Source organism: Dromiciops gliroides, chromosome 6 (assembly GCF_019393635.1).
Source record: "Dromiciops gliroides isolate mDroGli1 chromosome 6, mDroGli1.pri, whole genome shotgun sequence".
Classification (NCBI taxonomy): domain Eukaryota; kingdom Metazoa; phylum Chordata; class Mammalia; order Microbiotheria; family Microbiotheriidae; genus Dromiciops; species Dromiciops gliroides.
Genome location: NC_057866.1, coordinates 50854723 through 50881967, shown reverse-complemented (window position 1 = coordinate 50881967; position 27245 = coordinate 50854723). Strand labels below are relative to the sequence as shown.

The 27245-nt window shown below is 40.3% G+C and overlaps 1 protein-coding gene across 4 annotated transcripts in view; it reads right to left on the bottom strand.

The window, feature by feature from the left end:
• Positions 1-11700: 11700 nt before the first annotated feature.
• The window catches only part of E2F8 (E2F transcription factor 8), a 32533-nt gene continuing 16988 nt past the window's right edge, over positions 11701-27245 (bottom strand). For 3 of the 4 annotated variants that reach the window (XM_043971777.1, XM_043971778.1, XM_043971780.1), the window contains 7 exons: positions 23882-24019; positions 20068-20271; positions 19652-19739; positions 18826-19393; positions 13901-14033; positions 13288-13685; positions 11701-12497 (listed from right to left, as the gene is read on the bottom strand). In XM_043971777.1, coding sequence (XP_043827712.1) covers positions 12315-12497; positions 13288-13685; positions 13901-14033; positions 18826-19393; positions 19652-19739; positions 20068-20271; positions 23882-24019 — 1712 coding nt within the window. In that variant the 3' untranslated portion in view covers positions 11701-12314. The remainder of the gene's footprint in view (positions 12498-13287; positions 13686-13900; positions 14034-18825; positions 19394-19651; positions 19740-20067; positions 20272-23881; positions 24020-27245) is intronic. The other variant, XM_043971779.1, reaches the window with a different exon arrangement.

Genomic DNA, 27245 nt, shown 5'->3' with positions numbered 1-27245 from the left:
ATTTGTACAGATAATAGGATGCAAAGGACAATGCAATCAGGGAAAGTGAGAGATCCAGATAAAGCACTCTCGATAGATTAGGGGGAGAAAGAATTGTTTGTTGTCCTTCATTCTCAAAGAGGACACTATGTTGGAGTCGAGGTTCAGCATGTCCAACTGTAGCTGATCAGACCAATATGAGCTAAGAAGGGTCTACCACAGGGGAAGAAAAAACTTTGAGTTGGGAAGGATGAGGGAAGGTTTTAATGGAGGAAGTGACATTTGAGCTGAGTTTTGAAGAAAGGTAAGGACTCTATAAGGCAGATATTAGGAGGAAGCACATTACATGTCTGCGTGAGTGTACGGAGGCAGAAAAGCACACGTGTAATTCGGAGAACACAATGTGGAGCATGCACAGTTTGAAACAAGGCTGGAAAGATAGAATGGTGACAGATTGCATGTGGCCCTGAATGTCAGGCTAAGTAAGGAATTTGCATTTCCGTCTGCAGGTGCTAGATAGCACCTGGTTATGTTGGAAGCTGTGTCAAGGATGGACTGAAGTAGGAGTGAATATTCACACATTACATATATAGCATGTAAGTACTATTATGAAATCACTTCATCACTTCATCAATAAGAATCTGTGCCAAATGAAGCAAAAGATGAACAAACAAAATAGATGAATTAAAAGAAACTAAAGTAAGTTATTCCCCGTGGGATGTTGGGGAGAACGATCCAAGGACCACACTGACCTCACTCAGCTATGCTTTGGGCCAGATCTAAGAAGAGGAAAGAATTGCCTAGGATTAAATCCCTCAGCAACCACAATTACCCAGTTCAATTCATTTCAGGACTGTGCCCATTGGCAGCCACAATAAAGCCAAGTACTTGAAATAAAAAGGATGCTCATGAGTTGGGAATGGCTGATCAAATTATGGTTAAATGGTGAAACAGAATGTTCTCTTGATATAATAAATGAAAAAATATGAACAACTCAGAGCAATGTGGGAAGACTCATAGAAACTGAGTAAAGAAAAGAGTGTTCTCTTGAACACTTTAAATGATGACCCCATTATCAATCAACAATCACTTCTGAAGCACCACTTATGGGACAGCATTGTGATTGGTGCTAAAAATGCAGAGACAAAAGTGAAATGGATCCTATCCTTAAGTAGTTTATAGTCTTTCAGGAGAGACAAGACATATATAAGTAAAATATATGGAAAATAGAAAATTATATTGAAATACATTAGAACCCCGAATAACGAAGTGAGTAAACTTGACTTGAGAGGACAAGGTGAAATTTATATATTCCCCCACTCAGCCCAGAGGTGATGGTTTGAATCATATAAGATCAGATATGGACAATATGTTTATTTAGAATTTTATTTTTCCAAATTACATGTAAAAGCAAATTTTTACATCAATTTATACAAAATTTGTGTTCCAACTTCTCTTCCTTCCTTCCTCCCCCCCACCCCTCAAGAACTCAAGCAATTCAATATAAGGGATATGGACAATATGTTGGTTTGTTATTCTTAACCATATTCTATCCATCCATCCATCCATCTACCTATCTATCTATCTATCTATCTATCTATCTATCTATCTATCTATCTATCTATCTATCTATCTATTCCTTTCTCTACCTTTTTAAATATCTTTATGAAGTGTTCGACTTGATGTCTGGAAGTATTGAATTTAAATCTGGCTTAAGACACTTCCTGCTTGTGTGGTTCTTTGTTCCCCTTTACAAAATAAGGATCATAATCCCTAGAACCACAAGGGATGACATGAGGCTCAAATAAGATAATATTTATTTAAAAGTTTACAAACTGTAAACTGCTTTACAGTTTTACTGTGCTTGTTTTTGTTTGTCCTTTATACTTAAAGAGGATCAATGACCTCACCATGTCTGGGTAGAGGTACAGTGTGTTTGACTGTGGCTGATCAGTCCAATATGAGCTTGGAAGGCTCTACCACAGGCCAGGCACAAATAGTTCATTTGAACATTTGAGATGGAAGTGTCCTTAGATTTGTGTATCTCATGTTTCCTTTGTGCTCCTGGGATTCTGTTTTGCTTGTATAGCACAGTGCCTTCTTTGAGGCAGGTACACCATGCTGGGCAGTGCTATGCCAGCATCTTCCATGTCTCATGATCATTACTACAGTTTTTTAGAGAGACTACTTCTGACCTCTGTGTGAGCACTTGCCTTGTGTGAGTTCTTTCACAAATAGTCTTTTAAGTAAATGTACTGTGCTGGTAACAGTGAGGATGAGATTGATTGCTTTAGCTTGGAGAGAGCAGGGCATGAGATGGGATGGAGAGAATGTTACTTGTTTTAATGACTTCTGAGATCCGTTTAAATGCTAATGAAAAATAGCACTTATATGGTGCCTTAAGATTCACAAAGCACTTCAGATCTTATCTAATTGATCCTTCTAATAGTACTGTGAAGCAGGTACTATTATTATCCCAATTTTATAGATAAGGAAATTGAGGTCTAGGGAAGTTAAGTAACTTTCCCTGAGTCAACATAGAAAGTGTTTGAAGTAGAACTTGAACTCCTTTCTTCCTAACTCCAAATCTTTTTGTTGGCTTTTGTTCAGTCATGTTTGATTCTTCATGATCCCATTTGGAGTTTTCTCCCTTCCCTCCTTCCTTCCTTCCTTCCTTCCTTCCTTCCTTCCTTCCTTCCTTCCTTCCTTCCTTTCTTTCGGTGACGCAATGGGGTTAAGTGACTTTTCCAGGGTCACACAGCTAGTAAGTGTCAAGTGTCTGAGGCTGGATTTGAACTCAGGTCCTCCTGACTCCAGAACCATTACTCTATCCGGTGCATCACCTAGCTGCCCCCCATTTGGAGTTTTCTTGGCAAAAATACTAGGATGGTTTGCCTTTTTTTTTTCTCCAGCTCATTTTATAGATGAACAAACTGAGGAAAAAAGTTGAAGTGATTTGCCTGAGGATACACAGTTGGTAAGTGCCTGAGGCAAGATATGAGCTCAGGTCTTCCTGATTCTGGGACGAATGCTCGCTCTATCCAGTGCACTACCTCACTGCCCATTTCTAGCACTCTATCAATCTACTGTGCCAATGAGTTACCAGTTCTAATTCTATGACTACAGAAGAATTACAAAATCCATTGGGGGCCAGGTAAAATCTACCTCCTAGTTGTTGACCTAGTAGTTCCCTAATTTCTCAATAACTTAAGGCTAATTGCCACTCAGGAAGTAAATTAATTTGGCCACACAAAAACCAGCTCAAAGGTTTAGGCTCAAAATAGCCACCAGATCTACACAGTTATTGGGCCAAATTTTTGGTCTCTTTAAATAAGGTAATGCCACACTTTCAGTAATGAATGGAAAGAGTTTCAATGAGCATTATTCTCAACTCCACTCTTCCTATCCTGCTCCTCCCCCTATTATCATTACAGAGATCATGATGTATGTACCCTTTGGTTGGAGAAGTTTCAAAGAATTTCAGAGACGGTAAGGGGGGGATATCTTGGGATTGCCTTTAAACAAAAGGCCCAGAAAGCCATTTGCCAATATGTTAATGTTTCTTAACCCCTTGGTCAATTTTGCTGCCAGTATTTTGGAAGTCTGGAGCACACAGAGCAGCTGAACTTAGCTCTAAGTGCCCGTCCCTTTTCAGATGTACTGTGTGGAACTCAGCCACTAGCAGCTGTAGACATTTGACCCAGCCTTCACAGTTTTCTATGAAGAAAACCCATCTAAAATCTGTCTTACTGATGTCATTCCCCATGAGTCATAGTACCTAAACTCTGTTACACTAAGAAAATGTAGAGTCCCCCTTCTTGGAGCTCCTAAAGCTAGAAGATTATTGTTAGATACATAGGCATGGGTGGATCCATACCAAAAAATGACTCTCCAGTTTCTTGACTGAATCTCTAATCCTCTTGAGTACACATGGTGTTTCTCTTGGCTAACACCCCAGGGAAAAGGATTTAGTTTATTGATGCTATTATTGTAAGAGGCTGTAATCTAAATGGAGTTAAACTTAAAGGTTGGCATTCCAATCTCTGTCTTGTGAACTTTTTATATCTTGACTTTGCTTTGTAAGATCTCTATTCCTTTTTGGCCTGTGGAATGGAAAGTATGACATGAGACCAAGAAAAGATTCAGCTAAAGGTATAGGGTCAAGAAAACCCCAAACCTGGATTAACTGGAGTTTAAGTAATGGAGTGTTGTATATAATGTAATTTTCTGAGCAACTGAAGATTTATTAAAAAAAAACAACTAAAGCTTTTGTTTCCACCCTTGTTGCTTAACTTCCCAAAATGTCCCAATCTGCTTCCATTAATTACTGGGAACTTCTGAATAACTTGATACCTAAACATCAGTTCTCATCAAAGTTGTAACTAGGATAACTAGGACCTCGTCTCAAGGCACTATAATCAAGAGGATGCTGGAAATTTGAGAGTTAGTAAGGCATATTGAATAGGGAGGAAACTGGACCTAAAGTTCTGGGTTCAAATCTTGCCTCAAATTCTATCTATGCCCTTGGTAAATCATTTAAGCTCTATAGAAAGGTTCCTCAGTTTCTTCATTTGTAAAATGGTGGGTGTGAACTTGATAGTCTCTCAAGTCCCTTCCAATCCTATGTTAGTATTTGCATTCCTTTAGAAGGTAAAAGTCATTAAGGCAAAACAATTAGTAAGAATAATTAAAATAGAAAGCTACCAATGGAGGCTTTATCTCAGGTGATATGTTCCTTACCCCAGTCCTACTCTGATGCAACTCCCCCCTTACTCCCACCAAATGACAGTAAAAGCCATGCTTCCCAGTAGAAACATTGTGGTATCCTAAAGTTTTTCCTGTTATGTGTCCCAGTGCCTCTTACCGCATTTTTCTAAAAAGTGGATTATTTTATAACTTTTCCTGTGTTACAAAAATCACTCGTTGTTGCTCACTGTTCACTACTATTAAAGTAGCTATAGATGTAGAAGATTAATTTGAATGCATAAAGAGATCACCTGGAAATTGCCTTTATAACCCCAGCTTAAATAGTGCCTCTCACTGGAACTTTGGATAGTTAACTATCTTTATTTATTTATTTGGTTTGTTTTTAATTTGTGGAATAAAATAAGCATTCCCATAACAGCACCATAAAAAAATGATTACACATAAATCTGCTTTGCACAACTTGCCATTCTTTTCAAACATACAACAAAATTATCTTGTACATTTTTGAAAGGGATCTATGGGAAGCACTGACAGAGAATTGTTATTCCTAAGGAGACTGACAGGTCTTTGGACAGGAGTCTGTCAGAGATTTAGATAGTTAACCATCATCTTTGAGAGACTTTGACGTTCTGTGGTTGAGGCATTTTGGTTTGAAGGCATTCTGTGAAGACAAGCTGGGGAGAAGTCCTGAGGGGAACTGAGAGACTTTAATCCTGACGTAAACTCAATTACCTTATCTCTGTGAGGGGAGATGAATCGTTGGACTTTTCAGTGTTTTGGAGAAGCCAGCTGTTGCAGCTGTTGGTGAGAAAATCTAGTTGAAAATTATCTTTCTTCTTCCCTTCTAGAGCACAGATGTGACTGACTGTAACCTTTCTCACATCCTGTAAATTATGTAATATTTACCTACCTCTTTGTATTATTTTTTTTATGTCAATAGTTTTATGGGTATTGGGCATATTCTCCAAAAGGCAGAATTATAAGACCCACTTGTCCCCAAATATTTATAGTAGTGCTTTCTGTTGTAGCAAAGAATTGAAAACCATGTGAGTTGTCTATCAACTGGAAAAAGGCTAAAGGGATTATGGCATATGAATGTAATAGAATATTACTGTGCCATTGAAATGATGAAAGCAATAAATATAGAGAAACCTGAGAACATTTGTGCGAACTTATGCATAGTAAAATGAGAACTGGGAGACTAGTTTATACAGTGACTACAGCAATGCAAAGGAAAACAAGTTCTAAAGATCTAAGAACTAAAAGTGTTGTAATGACTAATTCCAGAGAGGTGATGGACTAGGAGTGCGGATTGAGACACGTGTTTTCATATATGGTCAATACATGCTTTTCTATTACTGAAATATGCTTATTTGTGGGGATGAGGAAAGAGAGAAAGTAATGATAATGTTTAAAAAGAAAAGTGTATTAATAAAACTTTTTTAAAAGGGCAGAAAAGACCAGAAACCTCTAAAAAAGGGACACATAAGCAAAATAGTGTTAAATTTGATAAGTGCTTTATTTTTTTAAATTTAAAATTTAATTTTTCCAAATTACATGTAATAATTTATCACATTCATTTTTGTAAATGTTGAGTTCCAGATTCTCTTCCTTCCCCCACTTTGAGAAGGTAAGCAATTTGATATAGATTCTACATGTGCAGTCATGCAAAGCATATTTCCATATTAACCATGTTGCAAAAGAAAACAGACAAAACATACACACAACAAAACCCAAGAAAAATAAAGTTTAAAAAAAGTTTGCTTCAATCTGCCTTCAGACTCCATTAGTTCTTTTTCTAGAAGTGTATAGCAGTTTTCATCATAAGTCCTTTGGTTGATAAATACTTTTTTTTTTTTTTTTGGCAGGGCAATGAGGGTTAAGTGACTTGCCCAGGCTCACACGGCTAGCAAGTGTCATGTGTCTGAGGCTGGATTTGAACTAAGGTCCTCCTGAATCCAGGGCCGGTGCTTTATCCACTGTGCCACCTAGCTGCTTTGATACATTTCTTTAAAAATTCTGTATGTAATAGAAACCCACTGTTTCATATACCATCCTCTTTTTCCTCTAGTGATTCTGTTTCTTGATGTCTGATAAGTTCATCAAATTTTTAAAAAAAGAAAATGTAAACAATCACATCAGTAGTACCATTAACATTTGTCCAAAACTATGAGTTCAGGGGTTGAGAGTGAGCCAAGAGAGCCATCTTATGGCATGTTTTTCATGTTTTACACTGGGTTTTTTTGCACTAGAGTTGTTCTTCACTTGTGTCGCACTCTTCATGACCCCATTTGTGCTTTTCTTTTGGCCGGGGATGGGGGGAGAGCAAAGATACTGGAGTGGTTTGCCACTTCCTTCTCCAGCTCTTTTTAAAGATGAGGAAACTAAGATACAGAGTTAAGTGACTTGCCCAGGTTTATACAGCTAGTAAGTGTCTGAGGCCAGATTTTAACCGAGGAAGACGAGTCTTCCCGACTCCAGGCCCTGGTACACTGTGCCACCTAGCTACCCTCTGGGGTAAAGACTCATGTCTAATTAATGAGAGATTTTTGCATTTTAATTACTTTTCTGAGATAATTTTCATCCATACCTACTAGACTGTCATTGAACCTGGGTAAAGGGTAACATGCCAATAGCATGCTGAAGGAGAGAAGTTGGGTGTGTTGTTCCTGAGAGCACCTGGAAGGCCACAGCTTTCATCACATCTGCCTACCCCTTGCTTCATGTTGGATTCAATAGACTTAATAGATCTGTGATTCCATCATTTATAAGAACTTCACTAATATAGATCACAATTCTTCCATATCTTAGTAGGGAGCTTTACACAGACTCTTTTTGGGGGGGGAGTGGGGGGGCAATGAGGGTTAAGTGACTTGCCCAGGGTCACGCAGCTAGTAAGTGTCAAGTGTCTGAGGCCAGATTTGTACACAGAATTAACTTTTTGTTTTGGCAGGGCAATGAGGGTTAAGTGACTAGCCCAGGGTCACACTGCTAGCAAGTGTCAAGTGTCTGAGCCTGGATTTGAACTCAGGTCCTCCTGAATCTGGGGCCAGTGCTATATCCACTAGGCCACCTAGCTACCCCCTTGTACACAGACTCTTAGAAAATCAGCACATGGGGGCCAGCCTTCAGATGATCAATCTCTCCGTTTTTCCAGTTTAGCTAAACTGGTTCTCAGATAAGAGAATGAGTGTGTTACTGGGTCCCTCCATAAAGCTCTTTAGCTTGGGAGGACTTTCCAGAGCTTGCATTCCATAGAGATAACCTTTGATAACCCAGGCTCACTTCCATTCCACAGTGAGTAGGAGTTTGGTGGAGGATCAGTTTAGCATAAAATGAGAAAATTTTAGAGTTGGAAAGGACCTGTCCCCTATCATATCCCATGCCTCCATATACATACTTTAACTCAAAGCATTCCATTCATCTACTTGTTGGTATCAAAGTGCACTCAACCCTTATCTCCACCTGCCAAAATCATATCCATCCTTCAAATTAAATCAATCTTAGATACATATCCTCTATGAAATTTTCATTGATCTCTCCACTCCCCCTATCTAGCTCCCAGAACTGTTGTTTGTATCTTTCCTTGGATCGCTCATAGTAATTCATGCCTCTTTTATGTGACTACGTGATAACTTATACTGTGGTTATTTGTGTATGTGTGTTGTTTCCTCCACTGGGAAATACAAGGAGAAATACCACTGTAGACCCAACTCTCATCAACAAGGAGGAACTACATCCTATAACAGAAACGATGGGAACCTTCAGGGCAAATGACCACTTGCGCATAAAATTCACAATAATAGAAAAAGAAAGGAAATCCTGGCAACATCTGACATATAGTCCAGATTTGGGGAAAGCAGATTTCATTAGGCTCAGAAAGAAGGTTGGTAGGGTCCAATGGCCTAATATTCTGCAGAACATTCTACACCAATGCTGGATAAAGGAGACATTATTATACCTACAAGGAAGCGTAATATATCGTATTTGCTCAACGAATATTTGTTTGAATAGAATGGAACACAGAGACTAATTATATCTTTTTTTTTTTTTTTTTTTTAGTGAGGCAATTGGGGTTAAGTGACTTGCCCAGGGTCACACAGCTAGTAAGTGTTAAGTGTCTTAGGCCGGATTTGAACTCAGGTCCTCCTGAATCCAGGGCCTGTGCTCTATCCACTGCGCCCCCAACTAATTATATCTTAAAGCAAAACTTAATAGTCATATACTTCACCTTCTGGCCGTTCACAAATATACATAGCAACTTAAAGATTTACCAGCATTTCCCCTAGATATTAAAAATATTTATTAGAATCCTATGTTTACCAGTCTTAGCATTTAGTTCAATCACATCATTGACTTAAATGAATTTAAATTGGGCTTTGAGGCATAAACATTAAAACAAATTCTTTAATAATTGATCAAGAAATTGATTTTTTTTTCCTCCAGAACAATGACATTTTAATTTGCATTTTATCCCTTACTTGGGTCCTTAGATCAGAAAGCTATCAGGAAGTGAAGAACATTGTAAGAATCTGAAATATACCATTAATAGAATTATTACCAGAGTGCTTATCTACTTAAGTCTCTAAAATCATTATCTTGTACTTGCAAGAACACTTGAAAAGGGTAAGATAGAATTAATATTGTAGGAGTCTAGGGTTTCGGGCTGGGGTGAGAGTGGGTGGGCAGGGGTTAGACTTTAGATACCCACTACTACAAGTCCTTGGCTTAATAGATGAAGACATGGAAGCCTAGAAAAGTTAAGCAATTTGTGCATGTCTGCACAGGGGGTAAGTAGAAGCAGGATTTGAGCCTGAGGCAACTTATTTTAAAATCATGTTTCATTTCTCAAAGAATACGGCTTCCATTTTCTAGGTTACTTCCCCTCTTCTCACCAGTGCTATGCATTTTTTGCTTTCAGTGGCATTAATTAAAAAGTGCTTTTCTGGGGCAGCTGGGTGGCACAGTGGATAGAGCACCGGCCCTGGAGTCAGGAGTACCTGAGTTCAGGTCCGGCCTCAGACATTTAACACTTACTAGCTGTGTGACCCTGGGCAAGTCACTTAACCCCAATTGCCTCACTAAAAAAAAAAAAAAGTGCTTTTCTAGCCACTTTGCATTTACTTTCACATAGGTAAACAATTTGCATTCTCTGGCTGGGCAAGAAATTTTGTTTGGTATATATGCCATCTGGGTCTACGCCCACCTTAAATGAAAAGGATGGTGGCTTCCTCCAAGAAGGCTTCCTGGACTCCCTCTAGCTCACAGTGATCTCTCCTTTCTCTGAACTCCTATATCATTCATTTGGGTGCCTTCTGATACTTCTATTATTGAACTATTCAATGCTGACCATATTTATGGCCTGTTTCTCTAGAGAAGTAGCATAGAGTAGACAGAAACTAGGACGATGTGGGTTCAATTCATGCTTCCAATAAAGATTGGCTTAGTTATTGTTACTCATAATTTCACTACAAAAATACTATATTACTAACAAAAACTACCATTTATGGAGTGGTTTAATGTTTATGAAACCCTTTAAAATGTTATTTGATCCTCACAATGATCTTAGGAGGTAGGTGCTGTTATTATCCCCCATTTAGAGATGGGAAAATTGAGTTTGAAAGGTTACGGGATTTGCTAGGGATTCCATAGCTAGTAAGTTTCTGAGGTAGGATTTGAACTCAAGGTTGGTGCATCCATATTTATTAAATGGCTATTATGTTCCAGGCATCTGGGGATATAAAGAAAGATAAAAAGAAAGTAACCCGCTATCAAGGAGTTCACAGCTTAATTAATGGGGGAAGACAACCAGCAAACAACCATTTACAAACAAGCTATCTACGGGTTAAGTCAGAAATAGTCCACAGAGGAAGGCACTAGTAATAAGAGGGCTTGGGAAAAGCTTCTGGTGGAAGGTGGGATTTTAGCAGGCACCTGAAGAAAGACAGCAGCGAAGCCTGGAAGCAGAAATAAGAGGAAGAACCTCCCAGGCCTTGTGAACAGCCAGAGCAAAAAACGTTGGGAGATGGAGTGTCTTATTCCAAGGAACAGCAAGAAAGCTGGTGTCACTGCACTGAAGAGTACATGGGGGCATTGGCAAAGTTTCCTGACTCCAGGTTCAGTGTTCAATGCATGCTTAAAATCCTTTTGTTTCCTAGAACTATTAGCCGCAGTGAAGGTTGGTGGTGGTGGTCAGTTGAGTCCTACTCTTTGTGAACCATGGGTTTTCTTGGCAAAGATACTGGAATGGGTCACTATTTCCTTCTCCAGTGGATTAAGGCAAACAGAGGTTAAGTGACTTGCCCAGGGTCATGCAGCTAGAGTGTGTGTGTTTGTAGGCAGATTTGAACTCAGATGTTCCTGATTCCGGGCCCAGCGCTCTATCCGCTGCACCATCTAGCTGCATTGAAGGTACCAACTTAAATGAGAGGAGGTGGTTTCCTCACTGGGAACTCTCCTAAACCAATGAAACCAGAGGTGCAGTCCCCATCCCTATCCCACTAACTGAGCAGCCGCCCTCCTCTGGGGCACTGAGGAACCAGGGTTAAGACTGGAGAATCACCAGCTTCTTCCTTTGCCTAATGTGGCTAACGTTCCCAGGTGAGCAATTTGTGTCCTATGATCTTCCATCACCTTTCCAATGGCTTAATCCTTCCCCTCACAGGGCTTTATCATGGGGGATAGAAGGGGAACTTCCCAACACTGAAGACTGTACTCTTCTCACCACAACATCAGGATAGAAACTAACTCTTTACACCATCTTCCAGTCACTGGTACTATAGATTGCACCATTGTCAAAAAAGCTTCCTAGGGGGAGCTAGGTGGTGCAATGGATAGAGCACCAGCTCTAGATTCAGGAGGACCTGAGTTCAAATCCGGTCTCAGACACTTGACACTTATTAGCTGTGTGACCCTGGGCAAGTGACTTAACCCCAATTGCCTCACCAAAAAACAAAAAACAAAACAAAAAACCCTACTTCCCAGAAGTCCAAATGAAAACGTTAAGACGTTTTAGAAAGGTTTTAATTTGAACAATTTATGATTAAAAATACATTATATAAATAATTCCTTCTTTCGTAGACTTGATTAAGACTCATTCCTACCTTTACAAAAGATATTGCTGCAAGAATATGGGATCAAAGGCATTACAAAATATAGTCCCACCTATTTAGAAATACAATATTATACATTGCACTTCCAGTGCAAAGTGCAGTAGAATGTTGTTCCTTTATGCCAATATAATTTAATTGTAAATTGTAACTAAGAACAGTTACTCTGTGGAATATCACAGGTACAGAGTATTTCTCTGAAATAATGAATCTTTCCCAGAAGGTAATGTACCTGAGTTCAATATTTTTCATTAATTTTGTAGTATTAAAGGCTGTACTTATACAAATATATATATGTATATATATATATATATATATATATACACACACACACACATTAAAGTAAGAGTCTGCTCTGCATTAAGCAGTCGTTAAACATATTTACAACTTTTCCTGGGTAGTACCTGTTCTCCAAATAAGCATGGTCATATCTTTTGTGTTAAGCTCTTTTCCTATTAATTCCATTCTTTATTAAGCACCAAGGTTTGGCTCACTAAATCATCGTTATCATTATTATTATTAGTGGACATCTTCTGTGGACACTTCAAGCTTTCGCTGTGGGACAAAGAGAGATCCTAGAGAAGTCTTGTGGGCACCATCTGAATCATCACAAGTTGAAGTCAGAAGTTTAGTTGGCCCTCCTGGTGTTCGGAAGAAGTTTTCAGTCACTAATTGTGATCCTTTGGGTGTCACTGGGACAGGCTAATTGAAAGGAAAGGAAAAGAAAACCAGTCAAGACTAAATGTTTGTTTCCCAGGAACTTAAAAAAACCATCCTGTTGTAAACTTGAAAATGGTGAAGATACAGCCTATCTACAAATCGGCTATGCAAATCATGACAAGTTTTTCACCTGGGTTTCATCAGGGCAAGAGGACAAACAATCCTAGGCAACAGCACATTATACACGGGAGCCTTGGGCTTGGGAGGGTCTGACAATGTACTCTGGGGGACTCTGTAAAGGAGAAGGACCTCTCTATGCTTGCCACACCTCTTAGAAGGCCAACTATGGGTCTATATGCTTGGGGGTAGCCAAGAGAAGCCACTGATTCCCACTTCGTCAAAAGGCTGGCTAGGAGGTATTTTCAAGGAACCATGGAATAATCTAGGAGGAACATTGTATCAGTCTTGCCAAATGTAGCTTTTTAGCCCACATGTGCAGAATACATCCTTCACACTCACAAATGTCTGTTCTTGTGTACAAATGGGGGAAAACTCAGTGGTATCCAGTGGAGCTAATTCATTGCTCCATCCTATGACAGATGCTAGTTTATCACCATTCCTTATATACCACCCGTTCAAAGTGAGAATCAGAGCACTCAGCTTTCATAATGATAACCCCTATGATGAGAAGGAAAAAACAACTCTAAAAACATGCCAACTAAGGAAGCTGTTCCACTGTGAAAATGACATTTGGGTTTCATTAGCATAGCAAATGATGACCCATAAATCATTCAAATTAAAGGGAACTGGCTTGACTGGCGAACAGCCCCACCTGATGTCCTGCAGCCACAGCGATGGACTGTCCATTCAGTTGACAATGGCCCGGCACAGGTGACTCGTGCTTGGTGACCTTTCCTTGCTGCACGCCTGTGTTCTCAGGTGGAGCGCTAACAGGCTCTATTCGTGGAGATGCTGGAACGGAGCCAGTGCCAGCATTAGCAGACACCTGCACACCTGGAGAGATCAGCCCCAAATGCTGCAGGGTAAAGTTTACAATGGCCGAGCTTGGGTTTTGGACAGGAACGGAGGGACTTGAAGAAGGAAGTGATGGACTGTTGACAACAGGTACGCTTCCTACGGAGGTTGGGGAAACCATCAGCTTCAAAGGAGTCACATGGAAAGTGGGAAAATTCACAGCGGTGAGGTCAGATGTTGTCACAGGAATGACACCTGAGAGGCAAAGGGAGAAGACAGACTTAAAAGGGAAGCAGGCTTATGATGGATGAGAAGATGATATGGTTTGAGGACATTTGAGATCCGCTCATGGATGCACAGGTTTTTTGTTTGGCTTTTTTATCTAATATTTTATTTCCCCCCAATTACACGTAAAACCAATTTTAACATTCTTTTTTTTTTCATAGGAGCAGGTTCTAAAGCAAACATACCTGTAATTGGTGAGTTGTAGATCCTGTTATTTGGAGAACAAGAACCTGCGTTTTCTTTATGAGACAAAATGTTCTCTGTACCAAGCGATGGGCACTGTGTGAGAGGAATAAGGTATCCTGATGGGAACAAGGTCTGGAAAACAAGGAGGGGGTTTTGCTACACAAATATAATAAAAAACAAAACAAAATACGCGTGCTTTCTTCTTTGACCAATGGGATTTGGTTGTTTATCATGGGCAGACTTCTAGGAGGACAATTATTTTGTTTTTTGTTTTTTAGTGAGGCAATTGGGGTTAAGTGACTTGCCCAGGGTCACACAGCTAGTAAGTATTAAGTGTCTAAGGCCGGATTTGAACTCAGGTCCTCCTGACTCCAGGGCCAGAGCTCTATCCACTGTGCCACCTAGCTGCCCCGAGGACGATTATTTTGGAATTATTCCTTAGTCCTCTGGTGGTTTCCTGAGAAAAACAACACATTCTACTCCTTGGAGGTCCTTAAAATGGTTCTTAGAAATGCTTCCTCTAATTAAATACAGGGATATCTGCCCAAAATGGCCAGCTAGGTGGCTCAGTGGATAGAATACCAGGCCTGGAGTCAGAAAGACTCCTCTTCCTCAGTTCAAATATGGCCTCAGACACTTACTAGCTATGTGACTCTGGGCAAGTCACTTCACCCTGTTTATCTCAGTTTCCTCATCTGTAAAATAAGCTGGAGAAGGAAATGCCAAACTATTCCAGTATCTCTGTTGAGGAAACGGAAAACAACTAAATGACATCTGCCTAAGACACCACCTTTACTGAATCCAAATGTGAATTTCCTGAAGAACCAGTAAACCTCACACCCAACAAAGAGCTGAAATCATGATTCATTCTATCAGACTTAAGGAGGGGGATCAGCTTCCAAGAGCCCAAATCAGATTTAAATGAAGACTGCCAGCTGGACTTGCCAAATCATCTATTTTAAAGGTTCTTGAGAAGCTACAAGGGATAATGTAAATGAAGAATGATTAAAATAATGTTCTTAATTCCAGAGTTTGCTGATTTAAGTTAAAAAGATTCAAATGAAGTTGGAAAAGAAAAAAGAAAGGTGGTTTGGTTTTTTTTTTTGGGCAATGAGGGTTAAGTGACTTGCCCAGGGTCACACAGCTAGTAAGTGTCAAGTGTCTGAGGCTAGATTCAAACTCAGGTCTTCTTGAATCCAGGGCTGGTGCTTTATCCACTGCACCAACTAGCTGCCTCCCCCCTCCATTTTTTAAAAATGGAGTCACTGTGAAATAGTGTGGGTCAGGACAAAAGCCTTCAAACTCTCCCAAATGTAGTAAGTTCTTTCTGAAAAGGGAAACTGTGAATCATCCTATCACCTCACCTCTGTCTGCCTTATCATTACACTGTACCAGAGACAGAAACCATTTATAGGTAAATCAAATGCTTCAAAAGCCCACTTCAACCTGAACTTTAGCAAACATTAAAGGCATTTCTTACAAATAATTGATTTTTCTCTTATCTGCCATAAGACCCTTTTTCTTTTCCAAGATAATCCTAGAAATAGAATAGAGTAGGAGCCTAGGAATTGGAACCTGAAGATCTGAGAATCTGAGTTCTTGCTGTTCCTTCCCCTATCCTGGGTAGAGCCTGGGCAAATCATTAACTTCTTTGGACCTGTTTCTTCATTTACAAAGGTCTACTAGACTTTTTCCAGCTTGAAAGGTCCCTGGGGGCAGGGACTGTTTTTTTTGTGGGGTTTTGCTTTTCTTTGTACCCCTAGTATTTAGCACAAAGTAAGTGCTTTTGAGTGATTACGAGTCTACAGAACACCCACCAAGTAACTAACTCTTGGACAATTAAGCTGGCTCTAAGCAGTCAGTTTCCTCAAATTCTTCATCATGGTAGAGGTGACACTGGCCTCCTAAGAGACTAAGCCAGCTAAGTGCAATCTCTGGCAAGCCCTACTAAGCTGAAAAGGCTTTTAGTAGGGGCCTGGCAATGCGCTACATATCTTGATTATATACTACATGACTATCAACCATATAATTGTTTTACTAGAGTTAGATAATGTTTAATTTGGGTGCAGCTAGGTGGTACAGTGAATAAGGCGCTCTGACTGGAGTCAGGAAGATCTGTGTTCTGAGGATGAAATGAGATAATATTTTAAAAGCACTTAGCACAGTGCCTGGCACATAGTAGGAACTATATAAATGTTGGCTATTATTATTATTATTTTATTTTTTGGGGGGGGGGCAAGGCAATGAGGGTTAAGTGATTTGCCCAGGGTCACACAGCTAGTAAGTTTTGTGTCTGAGTCCGGATTTGAACTCAGGTCCTCCTGAATCCAGGGCTGGTGTTCTATCCACTGCACCGCCTAGCGGCCCTGTTAGCTATCATTAACACAGATAGTTAAAACTAGAAGGGACCTGAGAGATCATCTAGTCCAAGTTCCTGTTTTTATAGATGAGAAAACATAAGTCCAATGCAAGGAAATGACTTGCCCAAGACCCCACAGTTAGTTAATGGCAGAAGTGAAGTTAGATCTCCAAAGGACCACTAGCCAAGCTGCAGAGCCTCGTGGCCGTGGTCGGACCATGAATGGCTGATAATTTTCAGCCATGACAGCTTATAAAGACTGTCTCCTAAAGCATGGAGGGGTTGCAATCTGTCTGAGTGGAGACGCATTGAAATCGTAGAATCTCAGTGTAGGAAGGTATCTTGAAGGCCACCTCATCCAACCCGTACCTACACAGCAATCCTGCAGCATTCATAAGAAGCGCTCATCCAACCACCTCTTCACTTACAACCCTCCACTGGAAGCAAACCCATCCCTGTCAGAGAAGAGTCTCTTCCTATTCGGAGGCAGCTAGGTGGCACAGTGGATAAAGCACCAGCCCTGGGTTCAGGAGTACCTGAGTTCAAATCTGGCCTCAGACACTTGATACTTACTAGCTGTGTGACCCTGGGCAAGTCACTTAACTCCCATTGCCCCACAAAAAAAAACAAAAAAAGAAATATTTTAGACCATTGTCAAGTACATTCCAGGAACTAAAAGGGTATACCAGTCAAAGAGATCCCTCAATCCAGTTCCTTTTCCTTTTTTTTTTTTTGGTAGGGCAATGAGGGTTAAGTGACTAGTCCAAGGTCACACAGCTAGTAAGTGTCAAGTGCCTGCATCTGGATTTGAACTCAGGTCCTCCTGAATCCAGGGGCAGTGCTTTATTCATTGCACCACCTAGCTACCCCCAATCCAGTTCATTTTCTGCTTCTCTTGTTCAGAAATTATATTAACATCAGAATATATGGGAAAAAATCCATGTTGGGAATGGTCCTTGTGAAGCCCATCACCTAAAGCGGAGCAACTTGTTAGCTTGAGCCATACTAACAATAGAGAATAAATACCCTGCAGTTTATGTGTTTTGGAGGATCTCAAACCTATTTACCTATGCTATTTCCTATAAAAATATTCATGTATCTTCAGAAAATTCCTAGAAATGTAAGAACAATATACTACTCATTTTATGTACAGACTCAGGTAGTGAGGTTAAGTAATTTGCCCAAGATCAAATAAGAAATTGTTAGCAGAGCAAGAACTGAAAGCCAGGTCTATTTCTAGGTAGTGTTTCCTTCTGAATTATATCTGAATTCAATCTATGTATGTATCAGAAATTAAATTAACATGCCAAGAGCCTTACAAAATCCACATATCCCTACTCCTAAAGGTACCAGGAACCACTTCAAATTTTCTAGCTACCTGTTTCTTTGTAAATGTAGTGTTTTTTTTTTAAGTGAGGCAATTGGGGTTAAGTGACTTGCCCAGGGTCACACAGCTGATACACAGTTTGTAAGTGTTAAGTGTCTGAGACCATATTTGAACTCAGGTACTCCTGACTCCAGGGCTGGTGCTCTATCCATGTAAATGTAGTTTTGAAGTGAATTGATGGGGGCAGGTAGGTGGCGCAGTGGATAAAGTTGGATTCAGAAGGACCTGAGTTCAAATCTGGCCTCAGACACTTGACACTTACAAACTGTGTGATCCTGGGCAAGTCACTTAACCCTCATTGCACACCCCCCCCCCCCATCCTCATTCTGAAGTGAATTGATGGTGAAAAATTTAAGTAAAGGGGGGAGGGATTGATTTTATGATTTCTTTCCCAATCATTAAATACTTAAGTGACTCTCTAGGCTGTGATTCAGAAAATAAGCTTTTATAGATACTGTTGTAAGCACACATTCATTTGGAGCTACTTTAACCTGTAACGATTGGAATGACGCCACCTGCTGGATACTTACTGTAGAAGAGTTCTGCCCATGAAGGGAAGGTCTTTGAGGGCAAGACCAGGAGTCAGGAAGTGACGCGGGATAGTGGGAGGAGGAAGGAAGAGACTGGCGCTCAGTCTCGCGCGCGCTCTTTCCTCTGGACTCTGGTGGAGAAGGGAGCTAGAAATGTGCTCTCCCTTTAATAGATAGGAATCTAGGCCTTTCTCTCTCTCTTTACCAAATTCTTATTCTCCTTAATAAATGCTTAAAAGTCTAACTCTTGCTAAAGCTTGTAATTGATTGGCGACCACTCATTAGATATTTTAGACAGACTAGCTAGAATTTTAACCCTTAACAAACCCATAAATTCCTTCAACCTATTACAACAGGTGCTTGTGTCCCCTAGAACTGCCAGGAACACAGTTAACTCAGAGCCAGTACTGGGATTGTTTGAAAGCCCCATGAGTAATCCCTGCCTGAAAAAGTTAAAAGCATCTGTGCAGATCCTAGGCAGGAGATTAACTGTCTGAGGTGCCCAGAGTTCAGTTGAGGTTGCCAGGAAGGGTCCTCCCACTTCTACTGAGAAGCTGCTTCTGAGTCTGGCTGGGCTGTAAACAAGTGACTCTTGTGCTAACCACCTGAGGGAACTTTCAGGTCAGAACAGGGAAAGGCTTCACTTACTGCGGGGACATTTTCAAGTCCCTTCAGATCCTCTTTAAGCTTCTTTTTGGAACTGTTGTCCTCCGGCACATTCTGTCTCTTCAAACATCTTTCGGCAGTTGGTTCTCTCTCTTCGTTCTTTGAGGTTGGTCCTTCGGAGGTGGGCAACACTTTCCCAGGCTTAGTGGTGACATCAGCCTTAACCACATCACTGGTGACTTTTTCTGTGGTCAATTTCGTAGTTAAGATTTGTGAATTAGGATTATCGGTAGAACCTTTCATTGCAGTTACATTAGTACAGGGAACAGTGTGTACGGTGGAACTTAGGTTTTGGGGTGTCACAGTTTGGGCCTGGGAGGGATGCAGATAGATTGCATATGAGGCACCCGAATGGGCATGAGGTACAATTACAGGCACTGCCGAGGATAATGGGCTGTGGATCAGAGGCAGGACACCTAGTGGTTGAATGAGAGATGGCGTCTGAGAGGAGGACACATTTCGATTAGGCTCAGGATTTGCTATGAAGTCAAGAGATTGACCATGCATTGTAGGTCTTGTCAATTGCATCTTCACCTTCTTTTTTTGTTCACTAAAAGACAAAATAAAAAGCCACATGCTGAAAAGCAACAACCGCAATGACAACATGTTCTATCATTTCAAGTTTTTGGGTAAAAAAACCCAGTACTTTTATTGGTGCTTATGTTAAATCCCAATATTATTTGAAAGCAGCTGAGCAATAAAAACATCTTCCAAGTTCCTAAGTCTAATCAATATTCTTGTACAAAATAAGGAATCCATGTAAATCAGAAAAAATTAATTCAGCACAATATTAAAACCCCCAACCTACCTTGATTGTTCTTCTAATTGCATTTTGCAAATAGCTGCAAGTTGAGCCATTTTACTTGGGAAGGGTGCTGACTTCAGGGAACTCTCAGCTGGTAAAATAGAATGATGTAGATTAAGGCAAAGAACAGACACATTCTTCCAGGCGAGACCACCATGAGGGGAATTGTATGAAAACATTTAATGTTTTTGTCCCAAAGTCATAAAGCAAATTAAACTCCACAAAATTCTATTCCTACCACTTGATTCATGCATGATTTAGAAGCTGAGAATGCTTGAGTGAATAAAGGTTATTATAATTCTCTAATTCACTGAATTAATCTAATAGAAACTAAACCAATTCAATAAGAATGCTTTTTGGTAGACCCTATTATTTATTGTTAGTGGTCTATCCCAAAATCTTCTTTCCCAAATACCTACCTTTATTGGTCTTGATGGGGCTACTGGGAGCAGAACTTATCTTTCTCCGGTCATTTTCGATACTCTTTACTAATTTTATTAGAGATGGATGCCGGGTAAAGTTTGGTTTCCCAGTGTTAGAGAAGAGATTTTTAGCACACTGTTCTTTAGAAGACTGAGGTGGCTCCAAATCAGATGAGTCAAAAGAAGTTACTGGGCTCAGAACTAAAACACAAGAGGTCAATGTTTTAGGATGTCTGCAATGGACTGAAGATGTAATGCACTTGAATATATTTAATTCAAGATGTGAATCTGTACTAATTATTACTTAAATTAATTACTCTAAATATATTTTAAGTAATAATTAGTACAGACTAACATCTCAACAGAAAAATAAAAAAATTCTGTCACCAGTAGAAAGATAGACTAAAAATGTAAACCCCGACAGTGGAGTCAAGTTGGAGGCATGTTGTAAGAACAGGTGGTCATGGGGCAGCTAGGTGGCACAGTGGATAGAGCACCGGCCCTGGAGTCAGGAGTACCTGAGTTCAAATCCGGCCTCAGACACTTAACACTTACTAGCTGTGTGACCCTGGGCAAGTCACTTAACCCCAATTGCCTCACTAAAAAAAAAAAAAAAAAAGAACAGGTGGTCACAATTACAAAGGTCACGGAGCAGCAAGATAAGAACACCGATGATGGCTTCTATTTGGAGAGTTTTTGATACCTTCCTCGAAGTGCTTTCGAGATGATATTTCATTCCCTGGGCTTTGAAAGTGAAGGTGGGATTGTATTTCTAAATTATGTTTGTTTTTCTTTGATTGCCTAGAAACTTCTTTGAAGCAGGCATTTAATAGGAGACAACTGACTAATAGGTGGTTGTTGAAAGATTCAATGGTAGGTTTTTTAAAATTTTAATTAAAAATTTTTTTTTTTAGATTCAATGTTTTTCAACCATTACGTGTATTTTGAGAGATCATGCTGGAAAAAAACTAAGCGATTATAAAGTAGACATTGCTCAAATGAGGATATACAACTCTAGGGGCAGCCCCCTGACTTAGTCTATCAGTATATGTCACAGGCTATAGAGAAACAACAGGCTGAGCTCAGAATAAATGAGAAGATCCTGCTGGATGGAATTTAGGAAACTGAACGGTGATTTCACTATCATCCTGGGGAAGCTCTATGGTTGAGAATCATAGACTACCACAATCTTCACAATTACGAGAACTTCATGAAACACAATAATGAGAATAAAAAGACTGTAGTATTATTGTAGTATTCTCAACAACGCTATGCCCAAGAGATGGAAGAGATATAAGAGGGTGCAGATGGCTACAAAAAGTTGGGCTGGTCATGTATCATAGACCAGAAATTAAATAGGATGAACAACATACTGGTACATTTGAGACAGTTCATGTACAGAAGCAACATCAAATTGTGCTATCTGGAAATCTAATGGTGGGCTTATGAAAGATTTCTACAAGAATAACCCAGGAAGAGAGCTGGGAGATGACTGAGATTTAAAAGTCAGCTAATCAATAATCCATTTTAAGCACCTACTATATTCCAGGCCTTGTGGTAGGCCTAGTGACACAAAGACAAAAACAAAACAGGACCTGCCCTCAAGGGGCTTACATTTGATTCAGGGAGACAAGGTATGGGGCATGCAGAATATTTACTGAATAAATCCAAAGTAATTTTAGGGAACAAAACCAAAAAACACTAGGATTCGGGAAGATCAAAAAAGGGTTCATTGAGAAGGTGGTCACTAAGCTGAGTTTTGAAGAAAATGAAGGTTTCTAAGGGGTAGGAATAATATATTCCAGGCATAAAGGTCAGTTAGTGCAAAGGCAGAGGGATGAGAGATGCAGTATTATGTTCAAGGATCAGCAGAAAGACGAGTTTGGCCAAACTGTACGGCATGGGAAAGGGATTACTAAATCTGAAAAGGTAGGTTGGACCAGATTGTCAAGATCTCTCAATGCCAAAGAAAGGAGTTTATATTTTACCCTAGTTGTTGTTCAGTCATTTCAGTTGTGTCCAACTTTTTGTGACCCCATTTGGGCTTTTCTTGGCAAAGATACTGGAGTGGTTTGCTATTTCCTTCTCCAGCTCACTTTAAAGATGAGGAAACTTGAGACAAACAGGGTGAAGTGACTTGCCCAGGGTCACAGTGCTAGTAATTGTCTGAGAGTGGATTTGAATTCAAGTCTTCCTGACTCCATGTCCAGTGCTCTATCCATTGCTCTACCTAGCTGCCTGTATTTTATCCTGGAGGCAACAGCTGATCTCTAAAGTTTATTGAATAGGGACTTGGCCAAGCCTGACTTTAAGAAATTTACCAGGGGCAGCTAGGTGGCGCAGTGGATAAGGCACTGGTCCTGGATTCAGGAGGACCTGAGTTCAAATTCGACCTCAGACACTTGACACTTATTAGCTGTGTGACCCTGGGCAAGTCACTTAACCCTCATTGCCTCACAAAAAAAAAAAAAAATACTGGGTGGAGAATGGATGGGAGAGGGAAAGAGGGAAGAGACTTGTGAAAGGGAGACCAGTTAGGATGTTAGTCCAACAGTCCAAGTGAGAGGCGATGATGGTCTGCACTAGGATCATAGCCAGCAGAAGGGCTCAGATACAAAACACCATTGTGGAGACAGAAAGGAAGAGACTTGGAATGGATATGAGGGGTAAGAAGAGTGAAGACTAAAGGATAAGGCTGAGTTTGCAAGCCTGGGTGACTGCAAGGATAGTGTCGCCCTTGTCAGAATAGGAAAGTTTGGAAAAGGGATGGCTTTTGGGGAAATGATGAGTTTTTTGGATATGGTAAATCTGTGAGACTTCCCATGGGCAATGTCCCGTAGGCATCTGGTGATATATGATTAAAGCTCAGGAGAGACTAGTGCTAGAGATACAGATCTCGGACATACAACTATTTGAATTACTTGAATCCGTCAGTGGTGATGACAATACCAAGGAGAGACCCAGGGCAAAGCCTTGGGTTACACCCACAGTTGGGAGGTTTGACAGAGATGCTGGATGATTCATCTAATCAGCCAGACAAGGAGCGGTCAGACAGGTAGCAGAACCAAGAGTGCAATGTCACTAAAACTCAGAGAAGACAGAGTATCCAAAAAGAGAGAGGGGACAGTGTCAACGTCCACAGAGAGGTCAAGAAGGCTGACAAGTAAGAAAAGATCATTTGATTTGATGATTAGATTATTGGCAACTTTGGAGAGAGCAATTGAGTCATAAGGTTAATAGAAAGATTCAAAAGGGTTGAGAAGTAAGTAAGAGGAGAAGAAATAGAGGCGGCAAATGAAAAAATGCTTTTTAAAGGAGTCTAACAGAGAAAGCAAAGGTGAACAAATGAGGGGATGGCAAGGTTTAGGGAGGATTTTTTAAGGATAGAGAAGATGTGAGAGCATTTTTGCCAGCAGCAGGGAAGTAACCAGTAGATAGGGAGAGATTTAAGATGGGAGATAGAATTGTTTGGGGGGCAATCTGCCAAAAGAGGCAGGAGAAGACGGGATCAAATTTTGTAAAGGAGAGCAGGCCTTAATAAGGAACAGAGCCTTCTCTTTATGAGAGACTAAAAGTAAAAAAGAAGGAAATGGGGAATCTCAGATTCAGAGAAGGGAAAAAGAGGGAGCTCATAGGTGAATGGCCTCTATTTTCTTGTAACTCAGCTGAGAGGGGGATGGGAGGGGAAGATAGTTTAAAATATAAACTTCAGGTATGCTTGCACAATCTCTTTGGGAGTGGTTGGGTGGGAAATCCTCTATATGCATACTAAATCAAAATAATGGAGCCAAGAAAAGGAAGAAATACACACCTGTGGAATTTGGACAGATTTCTGGCCCTGTCCATTTAAAAGCTGGTTTTCGGCCTCTTTCCTCTGTAACGTGAACTTTCTTGATAAGCTCCAGACTACTCAGAACATTTGCTATATCATACAGCCTCCTAATTTTAGCTAGAAGCAAGTAAATAGAGCAATTAATAGAAGACACCTTTCGTCTGTTTTTCAAAACTTTTTCACATAAAAATAAGCACTGAGTATTTAAGATAACCAAACTGTGCAACAAGGAAAAGCAAAACGACTTTTCTACATTATTCTAGTGACAATTTTTCTTTGTTTGTTCTTTTAACCACCTCAGAAGATACGTGATCTCAGCAGTGAGGCAAGGGGAAAGAACACTGAATGTGGAGTTAGAGGACCCAGGTTCAAATCCTGCCACTGATACTTATTCCCCGAATAAACTTGGTTAAGTCATTTAACTTTTTATAAGGCTCAGTTTCCATGAATCTGTAAAATGATAGGGTTGGGCCACATAGCGTGAGGTTCCTTTCAGGTTGACAACTATCTTTCTATGATGGCAACACTTACATGTTCCTCTTAGCACCCAGTTCATCATCCGGTGACTAATTTTCCAGGAATGAGAAAATAATAGATATGACTTTAGCAATATTTTACACCTACGAAGGATTTGCTGAGCCCTAAATGACTGGTACTGTTTGAATGAACAGAAGCAGACCTTGATTAAAGAAACTGGTATCATGAGGTGATCCCATCAAGAATTCTTATATAGATCTCAGTGGCTTAATTCTTGAAGGGTCCTTCAACATATTCTGGAGAATTTTATAGGAAATGGAAATAGGGATACAAGCAGCATCCACTTCTTACTTTTCCTTGTAATCAAAAATGACATTTATATGGAGCGTATGGTTTACAAAAGGCTTATGAGGCCTTAAGGCATAGTTTCATTTTATAAGATAAAGAAACTGAGACCCAGAAAGCTTAGATGCCTTAAGGATAGACAGCTAGCAAGGGTCAGTTGGGATTTGACTTTCTGGCTGCTGATGTGGACATTCTCTCTAACACAATGAACTTCTTCTTGGTCATTTTTTTTTTTTATTTTTTAGTGAGGCAATTGGGGTTAAGTGACTTGCCCAGGGTCACACGGCTAGTAAGTGTTAAGTGTCTGAGGCCAGATTTGAACTCAGGTACTCCTGACTCCAGGGCTAGTGCTCTATCCACTGCGCCACCTAGCTGGCCCTTCTTGGTCATTTCTAACCATGGCACGCGACACAACCTGAGATGCAGATGCCTCCTTAAAAGACCATGCTACACTCTCCACTTTTGAAAAGCCAGCCTGCATTGGCATATATTTTATTGAAAAGGCCTGCATATGCCTCCCCGGTGATGTGCCATCATAGCAAAGGGTTGCCCTTTGCAAATTTAGCTACGTCTTCATAGCCGAGCCAGAGGGTTCTAAGCTCCCTGGGGATTTGTCAAATTATACTGATTTCAGAACTAAAGGATGAATCTAAAGCCGTGTCTAGACAAATAAAATGAAATGGAGAGTGGAACATTGTCTGCTTGTAACCCATCTGTATAATAAAGACTACAATTTTTCCTTGTGTGGAAATGGGAGATTTCTCATCCCAAATGACCTGGATTATTGCCCTGATTTTCCATTTCCTTATGTCTTTATGGGTACATTAACAGGTAGGGAATCATTATACTTTCTACTTCACAGGGTTTTGGGGAAGATGATGTTTTGCAAACCTTAACCAAGCTATATAAGGGTAAGTTGTTACTATTATGGTGATAAAGAATTGGTTTATCCCAACAGGGTAGAGATACTCTATACAAACAGTTCATTTATATGACGAATATGTTTCTAGCTAAGCTGTGAAAGATAAAAGGGTTGGTGGGTACACTACAGAGAAGTAAAAATAAAAACTAATATTTTTATTTTTGTCAAGTACAATCACTCGATCCTCACAAGGGGGGGGGGCTATTGCTAACTCAATTTTATAGAATAAAAGACTTAGAATGGGTAGATGAAAGGGATCCTCAGAGGCTACCTAGTATCTGAGACCAGGGAGGTAAAGTGATTAGTCTGCCCAAGGCCTCACATTTGGTAATTGCCGGAAGCAGGATTTAAACCCAGGTCTTCTGACTCCAGAGTCAGCTGTTCTTTTCAGCTATCCCAAGAACCCCTCTGGGCAACCTAGAAATACTTAGAATACTTTTAGCCACTACAATGAATGTTAATTGGTTTTTGGCGGTAATCCTGAAAAGTACCTGAGGAAGGATGACATTTGGGACTTAAAAAAAAGAAGAAAAAGATTTGTCCTCAGAATGTTAAGAGAGAGAAAATACGCTCATGCCTCGTTTCAGCTCATCTGTTTTATGTCTCTCTTAAAAGTTTGAGGCTTTTAGGACTAGAAGCAAACCTGCCGGCACAGCTTTAGCCTTGCTTTCCCTATCAGAGCCCACCAGCTTTGGGCTCTCTCTCATGGCTAGGACTCCAGGAACACATCCTCTCCTTGTTTCCTGCCTCCCATGTCACAATTAGTTTATAAGACAGTAACTAGTCTATTTTATTTACAATGGCCCTTTTACTGAAGGCAGTGAATATAGACCAGAGGCAGATAGGGCATTGAACTAGGAGAAAGGAGGCCAATGTTCTCATTTCAACCGCTCCTCTACCTACCATGTCAACTTGGTCCATCATTTAACTCCTCTTGGAGCAATTTCCTTGGATGCAAAAGGAGGAGATGGAACTAAATTCTATCTGGTTCCCTCCAGAATGGGATCTCTGCTTGGTGTCAGAGCCCTGCCTGTTAAGAGATGTGATTCAGCTGTTGCTTCTATGTTTCTCTCTTTGCTATGCTCCCCTCTCTACAGTTTGCTGGGATTCCCAATGGGGAGAAGAATGAGGGCAGCCGTGGCCACTTCTCCCACCTCTGCTCAGGGACTCTTCTGGCTGTAATTAAGTCCTCTTCCAGCCCATTTTGAGGCTTTGGTAAAATGAAGGTGGTAATTCTTCATCAACAAAAGAGGGTTATGGGGTGGGAGTGAAGATGAAGATGAAGGTAGGGCCTAAGTTTTCCCGAATATGTTTGAGCTCCCTCTCCTGGAGGTTTCCTGGGTTTACAAGAACTTACAAACTATTGTTCTTTGTTTCCTTTGAACACTAAATACCCTGGCCCAAATCCCTTAACCTACTATATTTTCAAGCACCATGGAAATCAGTTAGAGAGCTATTTGTGGCATCGAATATAAGTACCTCTGATAAACATGAATTCCAGCTGATTGATTTAAAGCAGCCATATCACAGCTTCCAAAGGAATTTTAAAACATGGCCTGAGAGGATGCAATTCTATAACAAGTCTATATTAATCACTTC